Source organism: Phocoena sinus, chromosome 13, assembly GCF_008692025.1.
Source record: "Phocoena sinus isolate mPhoSin1 chromosome 13, mPhoSin1.pri, whole genome shotgun sequence".
Taxonomy (NCBI): domain Eukaryota; kingdom Metazoa; phylum Chordata; class Mammalia; order Artiodactyla; family Phocoenidae; genus Phocoena; species Phocoena sinus.
The window spans coordinates 81232986-81259858 of NC_045775.1; the positions used below are offsets into that span (position 1 = coordinate 81232986).

The 26873-nt window shown below is 44.3% G+C and overlaps 1 protein-coding gene across 2 annotated transcripts in view; it reads left to right on the plus strand.

Moving 5' to 3' along the window:
• The window catches only part of NCAPH (non-SMC condensin I complex subunit H), a 36154-nt gene that overhangs the window by 3847 nt on the left and 5434 nt on the right, over positions 1-26873 (plus strand). For both annotated transcript variants that reach the window (XM_032653529.1, XM_032653530.1), the window contains exons 2-14: positions 5579-5822; positions 5966-6056; positions 6757-6849; positions 7170-7308; positions 7786-7910; positions 14563-14752; positions 15834-15925; positions 16674-16879; positions 20667-20815; positions 21443-21549; positions 22098-22220; positions 24651-24761; positions 26193-26366. In XM_032653529.1, coding sequence (XP_032509420.1) covers positions 5579-5822; positions 5966-6056; positions 6757-6849; positions 7170-7308; positions 7786-7910; positions 14563-14752; positions 15834-15925; positions 16674-16879; positions 20667-20815; positions 21443-21549; positions 22098-22220; positions 24651-24761; positions 26193-26366 — 1844 coding nt within the window. The remainder of the gene's footprint in view (positions 1-5578; positions 5823-5965; positions 6057-6756; positions 6850-7169; positions 7309-7785; positions 7911-14562; positions 14753-15833; positions 15926-16673; positions 16880-20666; positions 20816-21442; positions 21550-22097; positions 22221-24650; positions 24762-26192; positions 26367-26873) is intronic.

A 26873-nucleotide genomic window follows, 5' to 3' on the forward strand; every position in this document is an offset into this window, starting at 1 on the left:
TTCTGTTCTGTAAGTAGGTTCATTTGTACCATATTTTTAGATTCCACATATAAGCGATATATGATATTTGTCTTTCTCTGTATGACTTACTTCACTCAGTATGACAATCTCTAGGTCCATCCATGTCACTGCAAATGCCATTATTTCATTCTTTTTTATGGCTGAGTTCTGGTTTGGTATTAGGGTGATGGTGGCCTCTCAGAATGAGCTTGGGAGTGTTCCTTCCTCTGCAGTTTTTTGGAATAGTTTGAGAAGGAGAGGTGCTAACTCTTCTCTAAATGTTTGATAGAATTTGCCTGTGAAACCATCTAGTCCTGGATTTCTGTTTGTTGGAAGTTTTGTTTTGTTTTGTTTTGTTTTTCAGTCAGTTGAGGTGATATGAGTGCCAAAGAAGAATAGAATTTAGAGCATACATTTATTCAGGGGCAGGAGAAAGAAGGAAAGACAGGAAATGAACAAGGGAGTGGCAAAGAGGAGGAGGCAGTGCCTGAGGCTCAAGGAAGCTGGAGACTGTACGAGGGCCACTCACTGTTGTGGCCTCTCCCGCTGTGGAGCACAGGCTCTGGACATGCAGGCTCAGCGGCCATGGCTCACGGGCCCAGCCGCTCCGCGGCATGTGGGATCTTCCTGTACCGGGGCACAAACCTGTGTCCCATGCATCGGCAGGCGGACTCTCAACCACTGCGCCACCAGGGAAGCCCTGTTGGAAGTTTTTAAATCACAGTTTCACTTTCATTACTTGTGATTGGTCTGTCCATATTTTCTATTTCTTCCTGGTTCAGTCTTGGAAGGTTGTACCTTTCTAAGCATTTGTCCGTTTCTTCTAGGTTGTTCATTTTATTGGCATATAATTGCTTGTAGTAGTCTCTTACGATCCTTTGTATTTCTGTGGTGTCCTTTGTAACTTCTCCTTTTTCGCTTCTAATTTTATTGATTTGAGTCCTCTCTCTTTTTTCTTGATGAGCCTGGCTAAAGGTTTATCGGTTTTGTTTATCTTCTCAAAGAACCAGCTTTTAGTTTTATTGATCTTTGCTCTTGTTTTCTTTGACTCTATTTCATTTATTTCTGCTCTGATCTTTATGATTTCTTTCCTTCTACTAACTTTAAGTTTTGTTTGTTCTTCTTTTTCTAGTTGCTTTAGGTGTAAGGTTAGGTTGTTTATTTGAGATTTTTCTTGTTTCCTGAGGTAAGATTGTATTGCTACAAACTTCCCTCTTAGAACTGCTTTTGCTGCGTCCCATAGGTTTTGGATTGTCATGTTTTCATTGTCATTTGTCTCTAGGTATTTTTTGATTTCCTCAGTGATCCATTTTTTAAAATAACTTATTTCTTTTTATTGCTGAATAGTATTCAGTCTTATGGATAAACCACATTTTGTCTGTCCATTCACCAGTTGATGGGTATTTGGATTGTTTCCACTATTTGACTATTACAAATAACACTGCTACAACATTCAGAGAGGGAGAAGGTAGTGTGAAGACAGAAACAGTGAGAGATTTGAAGACACTAAGCTGTTGGCTGGGAAGATGAAGGAAGAGGCCTATTTCTTACATGATAAGAAATGTAGGAAACGCACCCCTAGAAGCCAGAAAAGGCGTTCTGCCCTCAGAGTCTCAGGAAGGAGCCAGCCCTATGAATACCTTGACATTATCCCAGAAACACTGGGATACACATTTCAGACTCTAAAATCCAGAACCGTAAGAGAATAAATTCGTGTTGTTTTAAACCACTAAATTTGTGGTAATTTGTCCCAGCAGCAAAAGGAAACTACAGTAAGTCCCCTACATATGAACGAGTTCCGTTCTGAGAGCGTGTTCGTAAGTCCAGTTTGTTCGTAAGTCCAACAAAGTTAGCCTAGGTACCCAACTAACATAATCGGCTATATAGTACTGTACTGTAATAGGTTTCTAATACTTTTCACACAAATAATACATAGAAAACAAAAAATAAAACATTTTTAGTCTTTTCTCACTTGAAAAGTACAGTAGTACAGTACAACAGCTGGCATACAGGGGCTGGCATCGAGTGAACAGGAAAGAAGCGTTACTCACTGGAGGAGGGAGAGAAGGTGGGAGATGGTAGAGCTGCAGGATCATGAGCAATAGGAGACGGAGGGCAAGCTGCACTTTCACTCATGCCTGACATTGATGGCACAGCTTCTTGTTCCTTGCTGGAACCAGATGCATGTTTGCATCTTTGAAAGTTTGCAATGTGAAGGTTCGTTTAGTAACATATTGTTTAGTCTCCATGTGTTTGTGTTCTTTACAGTTTTTTCCCTGTAATTGATTTCTAATCTCATAGCGTTGTGGTCGGAAAAGATGCTTGGCATGATTTCAGTTGTGGATTTGATTAAGTTAAGGATCTTGAGATGGGGAGATTATCCTGGATTATCTGGGTGGGCCCAACGTAATCACAATGGTCCTTATAAAAGGGATGCAGGAGGGCCAAAGTCAGGAGAGGTGATGACAGAAACAAGAGGTTGGAGTGATGGAAGGAAGGCACCGTAAGCCAAGGATTGTAGGTGGCCTCTAGAACCTGAAAAAGGCAAAGAAACAGATTATTCCGTAAAGCCTCTAGAGAGAATGCAGTCCAGCTGACACCTTGATTTTAGACTTCTGACTCATGAATTGCAAGAGAATACATTTATGTTCTATGAACCATTAAGTTTGTGGTAATTTGTTATAGCAGCACTAGGAGACTAATACGGTCTGTTTGCTTCATTTTTTTCTACCAAGCTGGGTTTTATTTTTTTCATTTTAAAATTAGTTTCTTGACCTCACTTCCCTTTCAACTGCCTTCCTCCCATTTCCCTTCTTCCTTTACAGCATGAGTCCTTGAAAACCATGTCTCCATTTTCTCTCTCCAATTTCTCTTCTCCCATCTCCCTTTTTTTGTCCCTCCTATCTTCTCTTGAATCTGTGCCTGTTTGACTTTCTCTTTGTCACCCTGCACTCAAGGAAAACTGCTCTTCTCAATAACCTCTGGGTTGCTAAATCTAATGATCAGTTCTCTGTCCTCATCTCATTTGACCTGTCAGCTGCATTTGACATAGTTCATTACTCCTTCCTCCCCTGAAATATTTTCTTCACCTACTTGTGGAATGCCACACTCGCCTTCACTAGTTACACATTCCCCATCTCTTCACTGATTCCTCGTTTCCTTCTCTTTAAACTTTTGAAGTATTCTAGGACTCAGCCCTCTGCTTTTTTCTATTTGTCCTCATTTTTTGGTCTTCTCATCTAGTCTTACGGCTTTGAATACCCTCTCTATGGTTACAACATCCACGTTTATATATCCAGCCCAGAACTTTCCCCTAAACTCTAGACTTAAATATCTGGCTCTCTACCCCAGTTGGATGACTAGTAAGTCTCTCAAATCCAGCAGGCCCCAAACTGAGCCCTGACCTTGCCTCCTTTCCCCACAAATATGCTTCTCCTGTAGTCTTCCTCTCTCAGGTCCTGGCAACTCCATTTCATCAGTTGTTCAGGGTAGTGTTGTAGTTATCCTTCATTCTTCTGTTTTTTCTCATGCCCCACATTTAATCCATCAGGAAATCACGTTGGCTCTACCTTGAGACTATATCCAGTGTCTGACCACTGCCTACCTCCACTGCCCCCTCTCTGGTGTGAGCCACCAGCATCTCTTATCCTGGTTGTTGGTAGTTGCCTTCTAATTGGTCTTCCTGCTTGTCCTTTCAGTTTTCAACAGAATAGCCATAGGGATCTTCGTGAAGCATAAGTTAGATCACTTTATTCCTCTTCTCACCACCTTCCAATCACTTCCCTTCTCACTGCTCATGAAAGCCCAGGTCTTTACAGTAGCCCATAAGTAAGGCTCATACACCCCTACCGGCCGTCTCTCCCTTATTCTGACTGATTGGTGCTCCTGCCCTACCAGGCCCCGCAGGTCTGACATCCTGTGACCTCTCTCACTTCCGTGCTTCCCTCTCACTGCTTCTGCCACACTGGCCCCTCAAACGTGCCAGGCATGTTCCTGCCTCTGTACTTGCTGTTTCCCCTGCTTCCATGTAGCTTCCTGCAAATATCTGCACGGTCTTGATTCTGATGTTACCTTGCTGAAACGTTTCCTTGACACTATATTAAAAATGACCTCCCACCTCCATTCCCCAGTCCTCTTTATTCCCCTTCCATGCTTTACTTTTCCCCATGGCTTTTATCTCCATCTAACATGCCATCCATTTTCTAACTTCTTATTATGAAAGTGTTCAAACATACAGGGACGTTGAAAGACTTAGACAGTAAATAGCCTCACACTCACAACTTAAACCCAATTGTTAACATTTTGCCATATTTTTCCTCTCTATCACACACACACACACACACACACACACACACACACACACACACACTGTTTTGACTGATTCATTTGAAAGTTGCACACACCATGTCATATCACCCCTAAGTTGTTTCCTATGCATCTTCCAAAAGTAAAGATATTCTTTTACATACCATTATATCATTATCACACCTAAGAAAATAAAAATCAATTCCCTAATGTTCCCTGATATCCAGACTATATTCCAGATTTCGCTGTTTATCCCCAAAATGTTGTTTATAGTTAATTTTTTTGTTTGACCAAGGATTGGCTGAAAGTTCAGAGGTTATTTTTGGTTTGTATGACTCTTTGGTTTCTTTTGCTCAAGAAGAATCCCCTACTTTTTTTTTCTTTTTTTTGACATTGACTTTTTTAAGAGCTAACTGTCCCATATTCTGGAATTGTCTAAATGTTTGTTTCTGATATCATTTAACTTGTTCTCTAGCCCTTATATTTCTTATAAACTGGAAGTTAGATTTAAAGTCTTGGTTAAATTTAGGTTAAGCATATTTGGCAAAGTATTTTATGGATGATGCTCTGAATTTCATATTTTGTCCCGTAAGGAGATGAGTAAGTTTCAAGTTGTCTCATTTTTAGAGAGGCTACATCTGATTGTTTGGTTAACGTGGTGACTGCTAGATCTTTCGTTGTAAAAGACATTTTTCCCTTTGCAGTTAGCAAGTAATCTGTGGGCAGTTCTTTGGAATATTTATTTAGTTTACAAATTTGTGTTGCTTATTCTGTCTCCCTGCTGGGATTAGAACCTAGTCTGTCTGACATGATAGCCCCCTCACCCTTATGTCAGCATCTTATCTTTTCTCTCTTGCCTGTCATCATGGTTGTATGTATCTGTTGTTCTGCTGGTTTGTGAGCTTACCAGAGGCAGCGACTTGTTCTTACCACTGTTACATCCCATTTAGTGCTTTAGGTTGACAGTAGCTGCACAGGGGATATTTAGTGCTTTAGGTTGCACAGTGGATATTTGTCACAGTGGATATACTGTCAGTTGACAGTAGCTGCACAGGGGATATTTGTCCAGATTGGCAGGAGCATCAGAAACCCATCACCCCCCAAGAAACCCGAACTACAGAGGTTCTAGCCATAGGATATTAGAGTTGGAAAAGATCTTGGTGGGAAATGTGCTGTGAACTTCCACCCTAGGACAGGTCCCAGCCCCTGTTTAGACGTAGGAAATGTCCTGCTTAAGGTTTCCTGAGCAAGTGTTTTGTTCCACTGCTGTCAGCCACGATGAAGAACTCTCCTTCAGGGACCCGTGAATGCCACCACAGCACCTCCTCACCCTCAGAGCAGGTGTTCTCCATGGCCCTGCCCAGGAAGGCCCCTCTCAATACTCCTGGCACCCCAGTCCTTGAAGACTTTCCTCAGAATGACGATGAGAAGGAGCGGCTGCAGCGGAGGCGCTCCAGGGTCTTTGACCTGCAGTTCAGCACAGACTCGCCTCATTTGCTGGCCTCCCCCTCCAGTAGGTGAGTGGGCGCTGGGCTGCCTTGTTGTGGTGGGTTACGTGGGTTTGCATTACCACAATACCTTGTGGATTCTGGGTCTAGATTTTGAAAAGATCCAGTGTCGTTGATCCTTGCCAGAGTTGTTTTTTTTTTTTTTCCTTTAGGAATGTTGATGTTTCAGCTACGATTCCTAAGTTTACAAACACGCAGATTACTGAGCATTACTCCACCTGTATCAAACTGTCTGCTGAAAACGTGAGTATCTGCGGGTTTAAGCAGTGACGATTTTGCAGCTTGATCAGAGAGGAGATCTAGTCCTCTTGATTCTGTAGAGAATGCATGATCAGTGATTGTGCACTTTTATTCTCTAGTGACTTTTCTCAGTGCTGGTGTTTTCATTGTGGTTTTACTGTTTCTTATAGACCTTTGATGTCCCTCTGACAAGTTGCCTGCCCCCTGCGGTGTGTCACGAGGCAGCACACTAGGGGTTAATAGTGTAGTTTTGGAGCTAGATAGTAGATAGATAGTAGGGTTGTGGGCTAATTGTGAGCCCTAGATCTAGCCTGAGTTGGAATCCTGTCACTTACAAATCTGCGTGGCCTTGGCAAGTCACTCAGCCACTGTGCTGCAGGGTGGTCCTCCTCTGTAAAATGGGAATGAGAATAGTCCTTGCCTGAGAGTTGTTCTTAGGGTCACTGAGCCCCTCTGTGTCAGTGCTTAGAATAGGACCTGCACACAGGAACACTCAGGAATTGTGTGCTGTCACTCCAGACCTTGAGAATGAGGAAGTACACACGTGGATTTAGCTGTATCACCAGATGTTTGTGGGAATGGATATCTGTGTTGAGATGTGGGATATTCCTGTTTAAAAGTTTAGCTTCCCATGACAGGGTAGCATTATTTATGTAAGCATAGGCTATAAATAACAAACCTTTCTAAAACTTTCTGTTTTCAGAAAATCACCACCAAGAATGCTTTTGGCTTGCACTTGATTGATTTTATGTCAGAGATTCTTAAACAGAAAGATGCCGAACCGACCAACTTTAAAGTAAGAAGGATGTTCACCTTCTCTTGCATCTGAATTAATGCTAGTGATTGCTAATCCTTAGCATAGCACAATAATTGAATTCTACAAATACATGAGAGCCTTCCTTGTTTAAGACATTTTATTAGCTACTTTACTTTCTTTCCTTAACTGATGAAATGTAGAGAAAATATCTGTTATTTTTTTTTATTCCCTGTGTTAGGGGAATCTTTTGCATTTTTTTCTTAAGGGCTAGTACATATTTTATGCAGATCGCTTTGTTTTGCCGTTCAGCTGCTCCTTTTTTATGATCACCGTGAGTACAGCTCTGCTTGTTTGACTAGGTGGCTGCCGGCACTCTGGATGCCAGCACTAAGATCTATGCTGTGCGCGTAGATGCCGTCCATGCTGATGTATACAGAGTCCTTGGTGGGCTGGGCAAGGATGCACCATCTCCCGAAGAAGAAGAGGGCCATGGTGCAGGTACATGGGTTGGGATCTGGATGTAAGGGGCTTTTTTAAAGGGTGTTGCAGGTAGTTATTTGAGTAACATACTGAAATGAAGTCACAAGAATTCACTTCTCTCATTCTGTTGAAGACATGGGTATTTTCAGAATTATATTTGAGAAGATACTCAAACACTAGATTTGTTCTTCTTTGGAAAAGAGAAGGACCTTATAAAAGCTTTTAGATTTTATTTAGACAAGATTGAGTAAACATCACCAACTAGGGAGCTTCTGATTTGGGGAGTCTTTGGAAATTGACTTGTATCAGAAACCAAATACTTAATCTAGTAGTTTGGTTTCTCCCTAAGCTGCGGATTAGACGTGCCTGCTGCTTTGAGCGGATGGCATGTGTTTTAATTACGATCACTCTCTAGAGTTTTGAAGAACTTGAATTGATAAGTTCAGTTACGTGCTCCAAAGCAGCCCCTGCAGTGCACGGTCTTACTCCTTGTAGATGGAAGTGCAACCGAAACAGGAACAACCAAGAAGGCTCCAAAGCCAAGGAAGAAGCACTTGTACAAAACCATCGAGCCGAATATAAACAACCTCAACGTCTCCGAAGCAGATCGAAAGTGTGAGGTGAGAAACTGTGTGCCCAGTGTAGTCTCTGACTAATTCAGAGGCTCAGTGGCAGAAACTTGCTGCTATGTGCTTGTTCAGGCCTCCAGGGAGTAAAATATTCAACTGGTGTCTCTGCATTGTCATCCTTTAGCTTTACAGCGAAGACTGACAGGGTTAGGTCCCTGCTTTTCCCTCAGTATTTCAGAATGATTGAGTAGAACGAGATGGCAAATTACTGAGAAAACCAATTGATTAAAATATTAATTTTCTTCTGTAGTATATGCAGCAGTGGTGATGACAGCTAACATTTATTGTGTGTCTACCAGGCACACCGTGCTGCCCAAGGCCCGTGTCCTGTGTTAACCCATTCTGTCCGTACAACATCCTTGCTACATTTTATGAAGAGGTAATTGAGGTTCAGGGCTGTGGAGTAACTTGTCCTAGATGACGTAATTAGTAAGTAAACTGGGATTTGAAACTAAGTGGTCTGGCTCCAGAGTCCATGCTCTAAACAACCTTACATGATTTAGCAAATCCTGAGGAATCTTCTTAAAGGCATGGTACCAGAGGCCTCTTTATAAATTAGCAGTTAATTTAAAGCAAACAGATGTTGCTACAATTAAAAAAATTTTTTGCTATTAAAAACAATTTCAGTGAACATTCTTGTACCTGTTTGCATTCTTCTGGGAGTATATTTGTAAGAAAATTCTGAGACATGAAATTTCCATTGCCCTCACAAAAAGGTTACACCAACTTACTCTCCCACCAACGATGAACTAGATTATTTCTTTCTCTAACCTGCATCCCACCAACGATGGACTAGATTATTTCTTTCTCTTACCTTTCTCTTTCTTTCTCTTACCTTAGTAATTAAAGTCACGAGACTGGAATTGATCACCAAGGGAATAAGTGTATGTGGAAAAAGGACTGGGCCCGGATACCCCTGTCTTCACAGTTCAGAGAGCTGAATAAGCAACGTCCAGTAGGTGGGGGAAGACCAGGAGAGTGTGGTATTGAAATGAGTGTTTTAGGGAGGATGGAGTGGTCAACCGTGTCAAATGTGGCAGCCTGAGGCCATGGTGAGCTTGGTGAAGGGGCCCTGGGAAGCTGCAGCTCAGACCTCCAAGGAAGGGGTGCTGCTTGGCTGATGCTGGTGTCCCCGAGTTTGGAGGAGGGGCTTGGGGGCCCAGGACCCAGATGTCTGATGAGGGAATGCCCACTGGTGCTGGTGTCTCTTATTGACACCCAGCGAGGTTGGTTCTGTGAGTATAAGGAAAAAGTACAAGTTAAATTCAGCTACTGCCCAGGTAGGACCTGCTGCTGCTGGGTTGGTGAATCACTGCTGGGTGACACTCCCAGGAACAGGAATCCTGCAGAAGGAAGTCTGTCCCTTCTCCTTCCTCCAGCCCTGCCATCTCCCTCTAGTGCCCCCTTTTGGTGGAGCCCAATAGGGAGCTGCTGGCACAGCTGAAGTGTGGTCTCCAGTCCAGCATCACAGAGCAAAGTATAGAAGGTAGGTTTGGAGCTGAGTGGCAATAGCTTAATAACTGCCAGAGAGGCAAAGTCTTGCAATATCTACTTCCAAGAAGGTTGGAAGTTACTATGTATAAAATAAATAAGCTACAAGAATATATTGTACAGCACAGGGAATAGAGCCACGTTACCTGTTACCTGTTACATGTTACCTGTTCCCAACAGGTAACATTTTTCATATTTGCTTTACAAATATGGGATTACAGGGAGAAAGCAAATATGAAAAATGTACAGGGAGAAAGCGTACAGGGAGAAAGCAAATATGAAAAATGTTACCTTTTGGGAAATCTAGGTAAAATTTACACAGAGATTCATATTACTATTTCAGCATTCTTGTAGGTTTGAAATTTTTCAAAATGAATTGGGCAGGGGGAAATAAATGGGAAGGGAGGCAGTTTTTTAGAAGAGTTTTGCTATAAATTGGGGCAGAGTAATGGAATGGCAAGGGAAAGTAAGGTCCTGAGTTTTTGTGTTTTTTTGGTTTTGTTTTTTTAAAGAATGATGTAGTATTTATTGACATGAGAATATTTGCACAGTATATTCTTTTTTAATTTTTAAAAATTATTTTTGAGGTGTAGTTTATTTACAATGTTATATTAGTTTCAGGTGTACAACACAGTGATTCAAAGTTTTTATAGATTATACTTCATTTAAAATTATAAAATATTGGCTCTATTCCCTGTGCTGTACAATATATTCTTGTAGCTTATTTATTTTTTACATAGTAATTTGTACCTCTTAATCCCCTACCCCTATCTTGCCCCTTCCCTTTCCCTCTCCCCACTGGTAAACACTAGTTTGTTCTCTATATCTTTGAGTCTGTTTCTATTTTGTTATATACATTCCTTTGTTTTACTTTTTAGATTTCATATATAAGTGATAACATACAGTATTTGTCTTTCTCTGTCTGGCTTATTTCACTAAGCATAATAACCCCCAGCCATGTTGAGGTCCAGCCATGCTGTTGCAAACAGCGAAACATCATTTTTTTTTTTATGGCTAAGTAGTATTCCATTGTGTGTGTGTGTGTATATTTTCTTACAAATATACTCCCAGAAGAATGCAAACAGGTACAAGAATGTTCACTGAAATTGTTTTTAATAGCAAAATTTTTTTTTAAATTGTAAAATTTTTTTTTAAATTGTAGCAACATCTGTTTGCTTCCATATCTTGGCTCTTGTAAATAATGTCTCTGTGAACATTGGGATGCATGTATCTTTTCAAATCAGTGTTTTCGTTTTCTTCAGATATATACCCAGGAGTGGAATTGCTGGATCAAATGGTAGTTTTGTTTTTAGTGTTTTGGAAACCCTCCATAGTGTCTGCACTAATTTACATTCTCACCAACTATATACAAGGGTTTCCTTTTCTCCACATCCTTATCAGCATTTGTTATTTGTGGTCTTTTTTTTTTTTTAATTAATTTATTTTATTTTTGGCTGCATCGGGTCTTTCTCGCTGCACACAGGCTTTCTCTAGTTGCAGTGAGTGGGGGCTACTCTTCACTGCAGTACACGGGCCTCTCATTGCAGTGGCTTCTCTTGTTGCGGAGCATGGGCCCTAGGCATGCGGGCTTCAGTAGTTGTGGCCCACGGACTTAGTTGCTCTGTGGCATGTGGGATATTCCTGGACCAGGGCTTGAACCCGTGTCCCCTGCATTGGCAGGCAGATTCTTAACCACTGCGCCACCAGGGAAGACCCTGTTTATCGTCTTTTTTTTTTTTTTTTGGCGGTACGCGGGCCTCTCACTGTTGTGGCCTCTCCCGTTGCGGAGCGCAGGCTTAGCGGCCATGGCTCACGGGCCCAGCCGCTCCGTGGCATGTGGGATCTTCCCGGACCGGGGCACGAACCCGTGTCCCCTGAATCGGCAGGTGGACTCTCAACCACTGCGCCACCAGGGAAGGCCTCTCATTTTAGTTTTGATTTGCATTTCTCTGATGATTAGCAGTGTTGAACATCTTTCCGTGTGTCTGTTTGCTATCTGTGTGTCTTCTTTGGAAAAATGTCTGTTTACATCTTCTGCCCATTTTTTGATTGGGTTGTTTGTTGTTTTTGATTTTGAGTTGTATGAGCTGTTTAAATATTTTGGATATTAACCCCTTATCGGTCATATCATTTGCAATTATTTCCTCCCAGTCAAGTAGGCTGTCTTTTCATTTTGTCAGTGGTTCCCTTTGCTGTGCAAAAGCGCTTGAGTTTAATTAGGTCTCATTTGTTTATTTTTGCTTTTGTTTCCTTTGCCTTAGGAGACAGATCCAAAAAAATAACTGCTACAATTTGTCAAAGAGTGTTCTGGCTGTGTATACTTCTAGGAGTTTCATGGTTTCCAGTCTTACATTTAGGTCTTTAATCCATTTTGTGTTTATTTTTGTGTATGGTGTTAGAAAGTGTTCTAACTTCATTCTTTTGTATGTAGCTGTCCAGTTTTCTCACCACAACTTATTGAAGAGATCATTTTTTTCTCTATTGTTTATTCTTGCCTCCTTTTTCATAGATTAATTGACCATAAGTGCATGGGTTTACTTCTGGGCTTTCTATCTTGTTCCACTGATCTATGTGTCTGTTTTTTGTGCCAGTACCATACTGTTTAGATTACTGTAGCTTTGTAGTATAGTCCGAAGTCCGAGAGTGTGAATCCTCCAGCTCTGTTCTTCTTTCTCAGGATTGTTTTGGCTATTTGGGGTCTTTTGTGTTTCCATACAAATTTTATAATTATTTGTTCTAGTTCTGTGAAAAATGCCTTTTTGTTGTTTGTTTTTTTAAATGGGAGAATTATCAGCATGTTTACTTGTTGATGGCAACAGTCTAGTGGAGTAGGAATTATTGATGGCACAGAAAAGGGAGGAGAAATTCTAGGGTGGTGTTTGAGCAGGTGAGAAGGGCAAGGATTGGATGGCTTGGATGGGGCTTGTCTGAGGAGCACAGTGGCTGATGAGAGGTGGGGCTTGAGTGTGTGCACATGGGTGCATTCTGGATATTCTCTTCTGGTTGTGCTTCCCCTTCCACCCCCCACTCCCACCCCCATCAGTGAAATAAGCCAGATCTTCAACTGACAGTATAGAGGAGGAAAGTGTTGGAGGTTTGAAGAGAGGATAAGGTAGTAGGGAGTCATCTAGGAAAATGGGAGAGTGGAGGGACTAGGGAAATGTAGTTTGATGGCTAGACAACACTTAGGGTTTCCCTGAGGGCACTGGAGGATGGATTTATAGTGAGGTCAGTCAGCATGACTATATCTTTTTTTTTTTGGCTCTGTCGGGTCTTTGTTGTGGTACATGGGATCTTCATTGCAGCATGCGGGTCTTTCGTTGAGGTGCGCAGGCTCTTCGTTGTGATGCATGGGCTTCTCTCTAGTTGTGGCGCACAGGCTCCAAAACACATGGGCTCAGTAGCTGTGGCACGCAGGCTTAGTTGCCCCGCAGCATGTGGGATCTTAGTTCCCCAACCAGGGATGGAACCTGCGTCCCCTGTATTGGAAGGTGGATTCTTAACCATTGGACCACCAGGGAAGTTCCATGACTTTGTGTCTTTCTCCAGCCATGACTGGCTGTGTGGGTGCAAGCATGGAGTAGGCAGAAAGTTAGATTTAACAAAGGATTGTGTTTAGCTGAGTGAATGTGACACAGCTGAAAGGGGCGCTGGAGCTGAGAGTGTAGGCAAGGGGGTGGTTGTGATCATTGCTTGTGGAATTTTAGCTGGGAAAAGAGGTGTGTGAAGGACAGCCATGTGACCAGTAGACTGTAGGGCCTGATGGGACCAAAGGCATCTTGGCATTGGAGAAGGTGTAGTCTGGAAAGACAAGAGGTGGTTGTCAGAGAGGGGCACTTGGAATTGGTCACACAGAGAGGTTGCAGTCCTGGTTAATGATTCAATTCAGAAAACAGGCCAGGGAGCAAAAGGCAGAGGAGGCAGGGGGTCATGCTAGGATCCCATGAGTCTTGGGGTTCTTAGGATGAAGCACAAGACCACGCAGGCTCAGTGGCCATGGCTCACGGGCCCAGCCGCTCTGCGGCATGTGGGATCTTCCCAGACCAGGGCACGAACCCGTGTCCCCTGCATCGTCAGGCAGACTCTCAACCACTGCGCCACCAGGGAAGCCCTAGTTATCTATTTTATACATAGTATCAATAGTGTATATATGTCAATCCCAATCTCCCAATTCATCCTACACCCACTTCCCCCCCGGTATCCATACTTCTGTTCTCTACGTTTGTGTCTCTATTTCTGCTTTGCAAATAAATTCATCTATATCGTTTTTCTAGATTCCACATATAAGTGATAGTGTACAATATTTTTCTCTTCCTGACTTCACTCTGTATGACAATCTGTAGGTCGATCCACATCTCTGCAGATTGCATAATTTCCTTCCTTTTTATGGTTCAGTAATATTCCATTGTATATATGTACCACATTTTCCTTATCCATTCTTCTGTTGATGGACATTTAGGTTGCTTCCATGTCCTGGCTATTGTAATTAGTGCTGCAGTGAACATTGGGGTGTATGTATCTTTTTGAATTATGGTTTTCTCTGAGTCTATGCCCAGGAGTGGGATTGCTGGGTCAAGTGGTAGTTCTATTTTTAGTTTTTTAAGGAACCTCCATTCTGTTCTCCATAGTGGCTGTATCAAGTTACATTCCCACCAATGGTGTAGGAGGGTTCCCTTTTCTCCACACCCTCTCTAGCATTTATTGTTTGTGGATTTTTAGGTGATTGCCATTCTGACCAGTGTGAGGTGATACCTCATTGCAGTTTTGATTTGCATTTCTCTAATAATTAGTGATGTTGAGCATCTTTTCATGTGTTTGTTGGCCATCTGTATGTCTTCTTTGGAGAAATGTCTGTTTAAGTCTTCTGCCCATTTTTTGATTGGGTTGTTTGTAAACAAACAGATTGACACGGTATAAGCTTGTCACCATTTACTGTGTACATTTATCCATCTGACCATGTACAGCCCTCCTTTTGAACTGGGATGGGATTTTACCTGATCAGTTAGAAAGGCCCTCCCCCTTTTTTGATCATGTGCAGAGACATTTCAATCCAGTATATGCAGCTGCGAATGAGCAGGGTCCAGTGAATGAGATTTTCTATTTCCTATGGCTACATCCCATAATTCTGGGTTCCCTCTGTTTTTGTGCTCAGATTGATCCCATGTTCCAGAAGACAGCAGCCTCGTTTGATGAGTGCAGTACAGCAGGGGTGTTTCTCTCCACCCTCCACTGCCACGACTATAGAAGTGAGCTGCTCTTTCCCTCCGATGTCCAGACTCTCTCCACTGGAGAACCTCTTGACTTGCCGGATTTAGGTTGGGTGGAAATGACCGATTTAAAAGGTAGGTCCACGTGATGCCTTTTAGCAGAGCAGTTCCGTCATCAGAGAAGTTTCTACATAACCATGGGTGTAGTAAGCCCATCATGCTCTTCTGTTGCTTATTTGCCCAGAAGGTTCCTCTGGAATGACAAAGTGGGCATTTTTTCGGGAGAAACTAAGTTTTCAGCCTGTCTGCAGCATGGAGTCTTCAACAGTAGTAGCCAGTGCTCGTGGTCTGTATGTGCCACGTCCTTCAGGTGCCCTGCTAGCAGTCACCCTGGAGTGTCAGAGTTTTGGACTTGGGAGAGGGGCTTTATGAGACTTGTTGAGCCAGAGGCCTGTTACTAACCCAGGGGATCCTGAGGAGAAGAGGGCTTTGTGAACTGTTTTCAGAATCCTCCGTGGTGGTCTGAGAACAGATCTGTCTTGTTGTCAGTCCCTCATACAGGCTTGGCAGTGACTTTACCCCCGTTCCACACCCCCCTCTGGGAGATCCTCTGAGGACAGGCCCAGGGTGGTGTGAGGGCCAGGCGCTGTTCTCCCGTGGAATGATTTTCATGTGTACATGAAATTGTTCCTCCCCTCTGCAGGGCTACGCAGATGTTACGGGGCCCATTCTCCTGTTTATTCTTGTCTAAAATTTGCTGAGTATAACTATTTTGTACTAACAATTGTCCAGGTGTATGCACTCAGCTGAGGTAGGTAATCTATACCTAGTTTAATTTGGGACTAGAATGAGTGGCATTGCACAATTGGCTGTGCACTTACTATGCTTTAAGGATGGGTTTTTGATTTCCCAACTCTAGCATAGGGCACAGAGTCGATTTCAGAGTCAAAGTCTGTGCTTTGGGTTTCTGCTCTAGTGTTTTCCTCATTCCTGGGATGCCAGTGTGGAGCCTGCCTCTAGTGTGGGCATGTGCCTGAGTGCGCGCCCTCTGCTAGGAGAGTGGTCTGCAAACAGATCGGCTGCCAGCCAGCCTCTTCCCGAGAAACAGGAGGTGGCCGTGCCCCTCCCTCCATGGTGCTGCCCTGGTCATCTTGAGGGGGTGAGGCGTGTCTCCATCCTGCTCTGAACCCTCTTTGTGATCTTCCTGTCCTCCCAGCGCCCCTGCAGCAGTGTGTGGAAGACCGTCAGATCTGCCCTTCCCTGGCGGGGTTCCAGTTCACTAAATGGGACAGTGAAACACATAATGAGGTGTGGTCAATTTCTGGACTTCTGAGGGCTCTGGGCATATCTCCAACAGCTTGTGGTTTCAGTGAGATGGCCTAAGATTAGTTCTGCCCAATGGGAACCAAAACTGTGGCATCGTTTTTATTTAGCCAGCAGTACAGAAAATATTTCCCTTGGCTCCTCCGTACGGACTAAGCCCTGGGGCAGGGGTGGGAGTGGTGTGTGCTGCAGCAGGCTCACTAGCCAGCTGGGATTAGAGTATTGGGATCAGCTTCATGTCTGCTTCCCCAGGGTAAGGCAGTCCTTCCACTCCTGGGTGCACGATTTTTATCAGATTTACTCTCAAACATGGTTGTCCCAGTGGCCTCTGGTCTCTTAGGCTGCTGTCAAGCTTGAGGAATTTCCTCCTCTTCAGGGTTGAGTCCCTTGGCACAGAGTTTCCTGAGAAATTATCACGTGTAAAGCCTTCCTCTGTGTATTTTTAGCCTGGCCCCCTTTAGCCTACTTACTACAACCTCCAAAATAAATGGTTTCCATGGAAAACTGTCTTCTCTAAACATGTAGTTAAAGGATGTAGATTCCTGTTCCATGTTTTACCAAATGTGCCTGACGACAATACAGCTTCGTCCTGTGCCACACAATATAAACTTCCTCAGCGCTTTGCTGTCGTGAGAACACTGGCTCCGGGGAGTGGCGGGGGGGGGGTCCTCCAGCAGTGGCGGGGGTGGTGACGGGAATGCAGAGAACTGGGGGCTCTCTTTGTCCCTTCCAGTCGGTGTCGGCCCTGGTGGACAAGTTTAAGAAGAACGATCAGGTGTTTGACATCAATGCCGAGGTGGAGGAGAGCGACTGCGGGGACTTCCCTATTGGGGCCTTGGAGGACGACTTTGATGCCAATGATGAACCGGACTACACCGCAGTTGGGGATCACACCAAGTTCGGGAGCTGGAAGGAGCCCTGCCACGTTCAGAGCTGCCAGTAAGGCGCTCAGGGCCACTGGAATGTTCCCATAGGAGTTTTCCCAGATTTCCTGCTGGGACACTCTAATTTTGTCTCTCTGATTGGCTGGGCTTCTGTTCTCTGTTGTCACACAGGCTGAGCCATTCTGACTCACCATGGAATCAATCTGCCTTTGAATGTCAGCTCAGCCACTTATTGGTCATAATCCTGACATTGCAGGAGTCCATAAGCATAGAACTAAAATACATAAAGTGCTGGGTTATAGTAGCTACTTCATTGGTGGCTGTCCTCACCACCTCCATTTTGGTAGCATGGAGGGTGCTCCCTTTTGACACCCTGCACATGGTCTAGCTTTTGGCTGAATCACTCCATATCAGTTATAGACAGAAAACAGGCTTATGTGTTGATTACCAGAAGAAAGTGGCCCCTGCCTAAAGGGCAGAGATGGGTCTGGGCAGTGTTGGTCATTAGATAGGTAGACCGGGGATGAGCAAAGCAAGGAAAACTAAAAAAGCATGTAGAAATGAGCATATGGGGTGTGGGAGATGGTAGGATTGGCCTCTAGTCATTTAGATTCTTGATTAGTCTAATAGCGCCATAAGGCAATCTGAACTTTGTTGGCCTTTATTATGTGTACTTAATAGGTTAGTATTATTTTAATTTTGAATATGATCTGCAAGCAGGATCCCACAATCCTGCAGTGCCGAGGGCCTCTAAAGGTCTTGAATGGGCCTGGGTGTAGCAGATTCCACGAGACTAGAACAGACAGATCCTCTGATAACCCTGTGCCTATAGCAGCAGCTTGGAAAACCTGGGAGTGGGGACAGGCAAGCTGGTTTAGTATGTGCGAAACTTTAGAAGTTGTCCAGTATAATTTCCCACCGAGGCAAAGATCCCTTCAAGAGCGTTGCTTGAGTGTCTCCAGGATGAGATTGCTTTCTTGAGCTCACTTTGTCTGCCCATGGGGGGAATGATTAGGTCGATAATGCCTCTTTAGATCTGAGTAGAAGTCAAGGGGCTGAAAGTTTGGACCTCAAGGAAAAATTACCCCCCTAGGCCCTTTTAGAACCCTCCTCTCCTGATTTTTACTATTACCAGACCTGTGATTTTGTCCCTTTTCCCATCCTATCTTCTGAGAAGTGGGAAATGGTAGGCAGTTTGGAGGGATGAGCTCTTTTAATACCATTTTCAAATGTCAGAGAAGAGCTATCACTTTTGCTAAACAATGAGGTGACATCTGAGGAACTGGTGTAGTGAAGGACTTTAGTCACTTCCATTTTGTTATTTTGTTGTAACCGTATAACCATAGATGGTTATTTTGAACAAATTTTGAACAAAAGTCTCCATTTCTCTCCCCAGTTCCAGACAGAAAAAAATCTTAGACTCCATCCTACTGAGCAAGCACATTAGGGGCAGGGGACTTAGGTTCTAGTCTAGGGTTTTGTCCATCTTGAAATCCTTACCCGTGGCATAAGGATAGGGAGCTTCCTGGGAGCTCAGCAAGTGTTTGCACTGCACGAAGCCTGACCCTGCTGTGGATGGCTGTGAGATGTGGGACAAGTGGCATGATCTTTGGGGTCTTTGTTTTCTCACGCATAAAGTGAACGGTTGGGACTAGATGATAATAGTAGTATCTGATGTTTACTGAGCTCATTATTATCCTGACTTCGTGCCAGACACTCTGCCAGGTGCCTTACCTGAGTTATTTCACATAATTTATATAATATATAAAGTACAATCACTTAATCCTTACAACAACCCTATAATTAGGTCCTGTTATCCCCGTTTTACAGGTGAGGAAACAGGCTTAGAGAGGGTAGGAAATGGGGTGGAGCTGGGAGTTGCCCAGCACCCTTGGCCAATCCTGGCTGCACGTAATGAGCTGTGGATGGAAGGATCCACCCCGGAGCACTTAGCTGGGGAGACCTTTAACCTGCGGGTGGTAGTGCAGCGTGACTGAGCTGGTGTTACATTGAAGGAGGGGACTTGTGGTTGTGGGGGTGGGTAGAAGAAACAAAGACTCCCTCCAGAGGGCAGAGAGAAGCCTGCCTGATGGAGGGCTGGGCTGTGGATTAAGTTAGTTGGTGAGTGGGGGAGTTGGGACCAGTAGGGTGCCTGCCACATAGCATTGTGTATTGAAAGAATTATTAAAAGGCTAGAGTTCAAGCCCCAAGGGCCTCAGTCTGGTTCTGGCCCACAGACTCTCAGAAGATGGGAGCCAGGCTCTTTAGAGCTTTGCCCGTAAGTTCCCAATAAATTGCCCTCCCAATTGCCATTGCTTTAACGGGAGAGTATCTGAGAATTGAGTGGGGATGCTCCTGAAGCTGTCTTCCTTCTCCCTCTGGGGGAAATGCAGTACAATGCAGTAGTTATTACTTAACAACACAGGCTAGGCAGTTACAGGCTAGAAGTGGGGATTTTTAAGTATATTTTAACTTAATTTTTAAATTAGTAACGTGGCTGCGCTGGGTCGTAGTTGTGGCACGCGGGCTCTTAATTCGGGCATGCGGGATCTCGTTCCCTGACCAGGGATCAAACCCGGGCCCCCTGCATTGGGAGCGAGGAGTCTTAACCACTGTGCCACCAGGGAAGTCCCTAGTATAGTTTAATTTTAAAAATTAAGTTTTCATCACACAGTAAATATACAAATACAGTTTACTGGTTTTTTAAAAAAAATTCTATAGATAAAGGCAAATTCCTTCTTTTAAAGCATTTTTAGCTTATTCCATAGGCTTGATGTAAAGGAGATTTTTATATACGGCTCAATACAGGTGAAAAGGTCCTCGCTGTGTGAAGTTTCCTCACTGCCGTTACCCTTAGAGGGCATTACAGCAGCACTAATAGGCTTCCTGACCTGGCAGGGGCCTTCAGGTGAAAGCTACCTCACACATTCTAGTACCTTGCAGAGAGGGCGAAAAACCAACCCCAAATTGCCATGCTAGACGGGCCAGTTAGGCACTTCACACACAGCAAAGAGTAAAGCTAGATGGTTTAACAGATAGATTATAAGGGGGGCCCCCAATCATGTGGGGAACATAAATTAGAATAACATGTTTTTCACTTTCAGTAGGAACTACAGCAGTGTTAGTGGAGCCCTCATTTATGGAAGCATGGTGAAGAAGGAACGTGGTTACCATGTCACGCGGCAGGAAGCCTTGTGTGTAGAAAGACCCTGAGGCTGGGATTCAGGGGATGGTGTCCAGCTCCCAGTTCTGGCTTTTACTAGCTGTTCAGTCTTATATAAAAACTCAATTTCTTTCTGTTTTCTTGTCTCTCAAATGGGTAAACTTCATTTTATGAAGCACTTTGAAACATCTAAAGTACTTATATAGATATGATCGTATTATAAAATGAAGAGAAGCAAAAGCACTGATGAAGTAAAAACTAATGGCTTGGGCTTCCCTGGTGGTGCAGTGGTTGAGAGTCCGCCTGCCGATGCAGGGGACACGGGTTCGTGCCCCGGTCTGGGAAGATCCCACATGCCGCGGAGCGGCTGGGCCCGTGAGCTGTTGCCGCCGAGCCTGCGTGTCCGGAGCCTGTGGTCCGCAACGTGAGAGGCCACAGCAGTGAGAGGCCCACGTACCGCAAAAAAAAAAAAAAAAAAAAAAAAAACAAAACTAATGGCTTATTAATGATGAAGTATTTATGTTGGACTTACTCTTAGAAATGTTGCCCATTTGTGGAAAAGTAGGTAGAGTCTGCAGCTGCGTCACATGCTGCTTTACGTGTAAATACACAGTTGTCTTGTATATATCAACACGTGCATGACTGGACATGTTAAAACATGATTTCACATGTGTTGCAGAGAAGAAATGACTCCCCTCGGGGATGGAGACGTTTGGAGCTTGTGTCCCCTTCTATCCATGAAACCTGGAGAGTATTCCTACTTTAGCCCCCGAACCATGTCGATGTGGGCTGGCCCGGATCACTGGCGCTTTAGACTCCGGCACAAACGTATGTACTTCTAGACAGAACTCTAAGAAGAGATAGTGCAGATGACCAGCAGTCAGCAGTTCAGCCTAAGAAGGGAAATGCCAGTCACTGTCTTGTACCTCCTGACAAGCTGTAGAAATACACAGATACGCAGCCTCCTGGTTGGACAGCCAGTTGGCCTGGCCTGGGATGAGGGGTCAGTTAAGACTGAAGCCTGTGAGTGGGAAGAGTGAGTGGACCCTCCCCAGAGTCAGGAGAGCTGGCTTGTGACTTTGTCCTCCCCCGGCACCCATGTGACTTCAAACAGTGGCTAGAGGTGGGAATGCACCCCCAGGCTCCAGAGGGCCATGTGAGTTACTGCACCGGCAGCACTCAGCAGCCCTCTGCAGTGCTGTGCCAGTGTTAAATGTTTGCATTCTCTCTTTGAAAAGAAGTGATTAATTAGCATATCTTTTTAGTATTATTTTCTTGTCAAAAACACAAATTATAGGGATAAATATTAGGTGTATGATTTGCCTTTCCTAGTGCTGATATGATGCTCAGACACAAATGCTGTCTTGTGGTTGGTAAGGCTGTCAAGTGATCTTGCAAGATGAGTAAATAGGCCACAGAAGTGAGCAGTGTTGACATCTGTGTTCGTTTCTGTAGAAGATACTACCTCGCACTCAGAGAACAGAAAGAAGACCACAAAGAAGGACTTTGAAATCGACTTTGACGATGATATTGACTTTGATGTATATTTTCGAAAAACAAAGGTTTGTGCTGGATTTATTATCATTTGTGCTTTCTTAAATTACTCTTTGCACTCCTCTTTCCCTTTTAGATGTGGTTTTTAAAAATTCATTATAGGGCTTCCCTGGTGGCGCAGTGGTTGGGAGTCCGCCTGCCGATGCAGGGGACGTGGGTTCGTGCCTCGGTCCGGGAGGATCCCGCATGCCGCGGAGCGGCTGGGCCTGCGCGTCCGGAGCCTGTGCTCCGCCACGGGGGAGACTGTGGCGGTGAGAGGCCCGTGTACTGTAAAAAAAAAAAAAAAATTCATTATAAATTTAACTCTTAGAGTAAATGGATGGCTTCATTCTCCCTCAATCCCTGAATGAATTAAGAAATAGTCCCAAACTCAGTGGCAGAGAGAATCAATATGAATAAGGTCTAACAGAATCACTCCTTTATACAGAAGTAGGAAGATTAGTGCTGCTCAAACCCTTCCCAAGCTCCTTCCAAAAAAATTTAAAAAGTGTATATATATACCATTTTTATTAAAGATGCCAAAAAACTACCTTTTTTTTTTTTTTTTAATTAATAGGCTGCTACTGTTCTGACCAAGTCCACTTTGGAGAACCAGAATTGGAGAGCCACAACTCTTCCTACAGATTTCCACTATGAGACTGAAAATCTTGTCCAGCTGCATCTCAAACCAGGCACCAGGGTAAGGCTATTCTTAGGTTGTTGAACCTGTTCTTAGCATCAGAGGTATCAAGTGGCGGGTAGTGTGATTGTCAGCACCCTTCAGGAGAAGGAGAACACGTGAGAAGGAATTCACGTTAGCCCAGGGGAGTTACCGGGAGATCGCATGGGTAAGGCAGAGCCGGAGGGAAAAACTCACAGGACAGATGCACACTCAAGACTTGGAAATACCTCACCTGGTTGGACTTCTGGACACTCTGGCCTACTTGCCAAAATGCAAGGGGGATAAACAACCTTTTGTTCAGGCTTTTACAAGCTGTTAGTTGTTTCTTGATTCTTTCACCTTCTCATGATAGTTGTGGATTTACTAGCCAGGTGCTTTCCCCAGCCCACATTGCCTCCCCATGATCAAGGTGTAGACGTGAGCCCACTGTGACACGCAGGGCGACGTAGGTGCCAGTCCTCGGGGGCTCCCTAGCACTGCACAGCCTGCCTGCTCTCCTTCTATGACTGTTCAGGTGAGCTCTCTAGACTAGCCAGTGTGCACCCCAGTCGCTATTCACTTCATTTGCCTGTGGCCTCTCTGGGGATGCTAAGCAGCAAGAGGGTGTTCCCGTTGCCAGGGTAACCAAGCAGTGGGTCATGCTAAGTTCTGTTTTATCTGGACCCTCTACTCATTTGCATTCCTGGTTGTTTTAATCTTGTGGTGTCAAGTATACAAACAGTCTACAGTTTCCTCTTCCTTATTTTGCCTGTTTCTCCACAAGGCTTAATGATATGTATACAGTTCCCTGAATTCGCTGATATCTCACATTCTGTTTTTATAATCCAACACTCATAATTTTCTTTATAATCAATACTGTTCACTTAGCAAAAATACTCTTAAAAATGCAGAAAGAACTAATTTACTGTTACATGTCAATTATACCTCAATTTTAAAAAAGAAAAAAAATGCAGAGAGATACAGAGTTGCAGCAGTAGTAGTAACTGTGGTCATGGTTCAGTATCGGTTAGATGCCAGCAGCTGCTTGCTGTAATCAGAGAATAGAGCCCTGGGGTGGAGGAGCAGAGCCAGGCTGCTGGGCAGCTGAAGGGAGAGGTAGGACCCTTCCACCAAGCCCGGCCCAGCTCCAGCTGCTTTCCATGGCCACAAGCCACCTTCTCCTTCCTCAGGCCCTTACTATGAACATTGAAGAATGTGGCTTAGGTGGTAATTTGCATATTCAGATGTGAAGGTTGTAGAACAAAGTCATTTGATCCTTGCACTCCAGGAGTTTTCTGTGTTTTTTTTTCCATAATTGTTTCTTATAGAGGAAAGAACTGCTTCTGATTTATCCACAGGGACAAATTTCCCTGCATGTGTAGTAGGGCAGCCAGGCAGCAGGATCCCGAGATTCCTCACCTCGTCCTTCCAGGAGGTGTCCTTCTAGGACGATGGCTAGTAAACACTGGAAAGTAAACACTGGACTATTAAACACTCAGTCTGGCTAGAGACTATACAGGTCAACCACCCATCCAGTTTAATATCTTAAAGGGTGATTCTAATGGCAACCAGCCAATACATGAGGGGGGTCACGTACCCTTCCTGAAACATTTCTTGTAGACTATGGACAATTTAGAGTGTTTCCAGAGGAGAGTATTATTCTAAATGGAGAGGGATCTAGAAGTTGTGTCATATGAAGGAAAGTGGAAGAAAGTGGGCATTTCTTAATAAATATCTATTGTTTATTTTTGGATTTGTAATACAAAACCACTGAGGGGTTTTGGGGGGCTACTTTTGGAGTATATATTTATATTAAAATATTCAATGTGCTTCTGTAAACTGTACACACCTTTAATTCCATTTCCTTCACCCCAAAGACACACACCCCAGATAAGGATCAGTGGCCTAAGGGCCTGCAAATCTGAAGGGCTCTGGTCGACAGGCACTTCCAAAAGAGGAGGCAGACTTGCTCTGTAAGGCCCTCACAGGCAGAACAAGAGCCGCAGATGTGGTGGCAGGGAGCAGAGCTGGGGTTTCTCCCTGTAGCTATGTGGGAAACAGTGATGGCCCAGGAATGGGACCAGCTGCCTGTGAATTAAAGTAGTGATTGAGTTTTCTGTCAGAATTCTTCAAGCAGCAACAAGTGGACTTCTTTTCAGATAGTTGTAGGTGGCTTTGTTTTTAGTGAAGGAACACTTTCAAATAAAGTTGTGTGCAGACCTAATTGCAAACCGGCTGCTCTGGTGTATTTGGGATGGAAGGTGGCTCGGAGCCTTGCTGCACTGGGCTTGCTCTAGAGTGGAGTTGTGTGGTTAGTTGGAAGTTGGCTGGATTAGATGACCTCTCAGAGCCCTTAAAACCCTAATGTTCTGGGACATGATCGTAGGAACTAAGGTTATCTCCCCAACCTAGTTTACTAGCTGCTTTTCTAGAAATTGCTTTCTGCAGTTGTTTTTTCCTTCATTCTAGTTACTTAAGATGGCCCAAGGCCAGAGGGCAGGGACCGAGCATTGTGAAGAAATTGACGACTATGATTACAACAACCCTAATGACACCTCCAACTTCTGCCCTGGACCACAGGTAAACGGGGGCAAGAGTTCTGTCCTCCCTTCTAAGCAGTAGGGTGTTTCTCTCCTGCTTCCCTCCTTGCCCTTTCCTGTATGGCAGATGACTATAGGAAATTCTGAATCAGGTGGGGGTTTGTGGATGCTTGCCCTGCCCCAGGCATCAGAGAACTGAGCAGAGCGGAGGCAACAGCCAGAACCTTGGCCTGCCTTACTCTAAACTCTGTACACAGGAAAAAAGTGGACATACTCCAGTAAACCGTCAAAATGTGGTTGGAATCTTGAGCCTGTACAAAGCACTTATCTTGGCTCTTTTGGGATTTCAAAGGGAAAGAAACACTTTTCTTACTCTTACAAGCTAATATTTTTTGGCTGGGGAGACATAACACATAGACATGTGAAGACGGTGTGTCCTAATGGGGAAAAAGAAAGTGTAGAGGGTGGATCTCAGGGGACCAGGTTTGTAGCTCTGATTTTGGTTCTCACATTGTGAACTTGTACAAACTACTCCCCATCTTTAGATCTTAGTTAGACTAAATAATCTCAAAATCCCTTCTATGACTCTATGAATGAGAGAGCAGATGGAAATATAACAGAAAGGGGGGAAATATTAGGTTCCATCTGTGTCCCTGCAAGTGAGGAGAAGGGAAAGAATTGGAAGAATAGCTTATTCACCTTATTTTCTTGCTTGGAAGAGAATTAGGTTGTTACATTTTAATTTTTTTTTTTTTTTTTGCGGTACGCGGGCCTCTCACTGCTGTGGCCTCTCCCGTTGTGGAGCACAGGCTCCGGACGCGCAGGCTCAGTGGCCATGGCTCACGGACCCAGCCGCTCCGCGGCATGTGGGATCTTCCCGGACCGGGGCACGAACCCGTGTCCCCTGCATCGGCAGGTGGACTCTCAACCACTGCGCCACCAGGACAGCCCGGTTTTTACATTTTAGTAAAAATCCAGACTGGCCTCTCGCCTGGTGCTCCTCAAGCTCAGTAGGCCTAAGAGTCACCCAGAGAGCCTGTTACCCAGTTCCTGGGTCCCACCCCAGAGACCTGGTCTGTTCCTGCTGGGCTCAGTCCAAGAATGACTTTCTCACTGGCTCCCAGCAGGACCCCTGCTTGTGGCCAGCCGACAGGTCACGTCTCTGGTATTTCAGGAGTGCTTTCTGTAAAATGAAATCCTAAATCCATTAGAAGCAGAGGGACACTGGCTGTTGTGATTACTGAATTCCTTTTAGCTCTCACTCCAGAGGGCTTAGTTAACAGATGCCTCTCTAGTAGGGTGTATGTGCAACAGGAAGATGACTAGAGGACCTAGAAGTCCATTCTAGGTTTGACTCAATGTCACGAACTCTCGGGTGCTCTGCTCTTGCTGTGTACGGAATCTGTTTCAAGGATATTTCTAAGCCCCTCAAACAGCTCTGCCGAACTTGAAGAGCTATTTCCTTGCTCAGGCTGCTGACAGTGACTATGAAGAGTCAGATGACTTATTTGTGGGACCAGTTGGGACCTTTGACCATTCTGGCCATCCACCTATGACAACACAAGACAACGATGACGCGCCTGAAGTCCAAGGATTAGATATCACCACTTACGGGGAGTCAAATCTGGTAGCTGAGCCCCACAAGGTAAAGAGGAAGCCAAGAATTATATCTGATATTGTTTGCCTGAGATCTGTTTAATTTGTATCTTTCACGAGAGTCACATTGGTCTGAGCTTGATTTTTTTCCTTCTCGATTTTAACCCATTGCTCTCTAAGTGGCTGATTCATTCATTCATTCATTTATTTATGTATTTATTTATTTATGGCTGCATTGGGTCTTCATTGCTGCGCGCAGGCTTTCACTAGTTGAATGAGCAGGGGCTACTCTTAGTTGCAGTGCATGGGCTTCTTATTGCAATGGCTTCTCTTGTTGTGGAGCATGGGCTCTAGGCGCAGGCTTCAGTAGTTGTGGCTCGCGGGCTCTAGAGTGCAGGCTCAGTAGTTATGGCACACGAGCTTAGTTGCTCCGTGGCATGTGGGATCTTGCCGGACCAGGGATCAAATGCGTGTCCCCCGCATTGGCAGGTGGATTCTTAACCACTGCGCCACTGGACTAATTATGCTAATTGTGTTTGTGTGGAACTAGCCATCT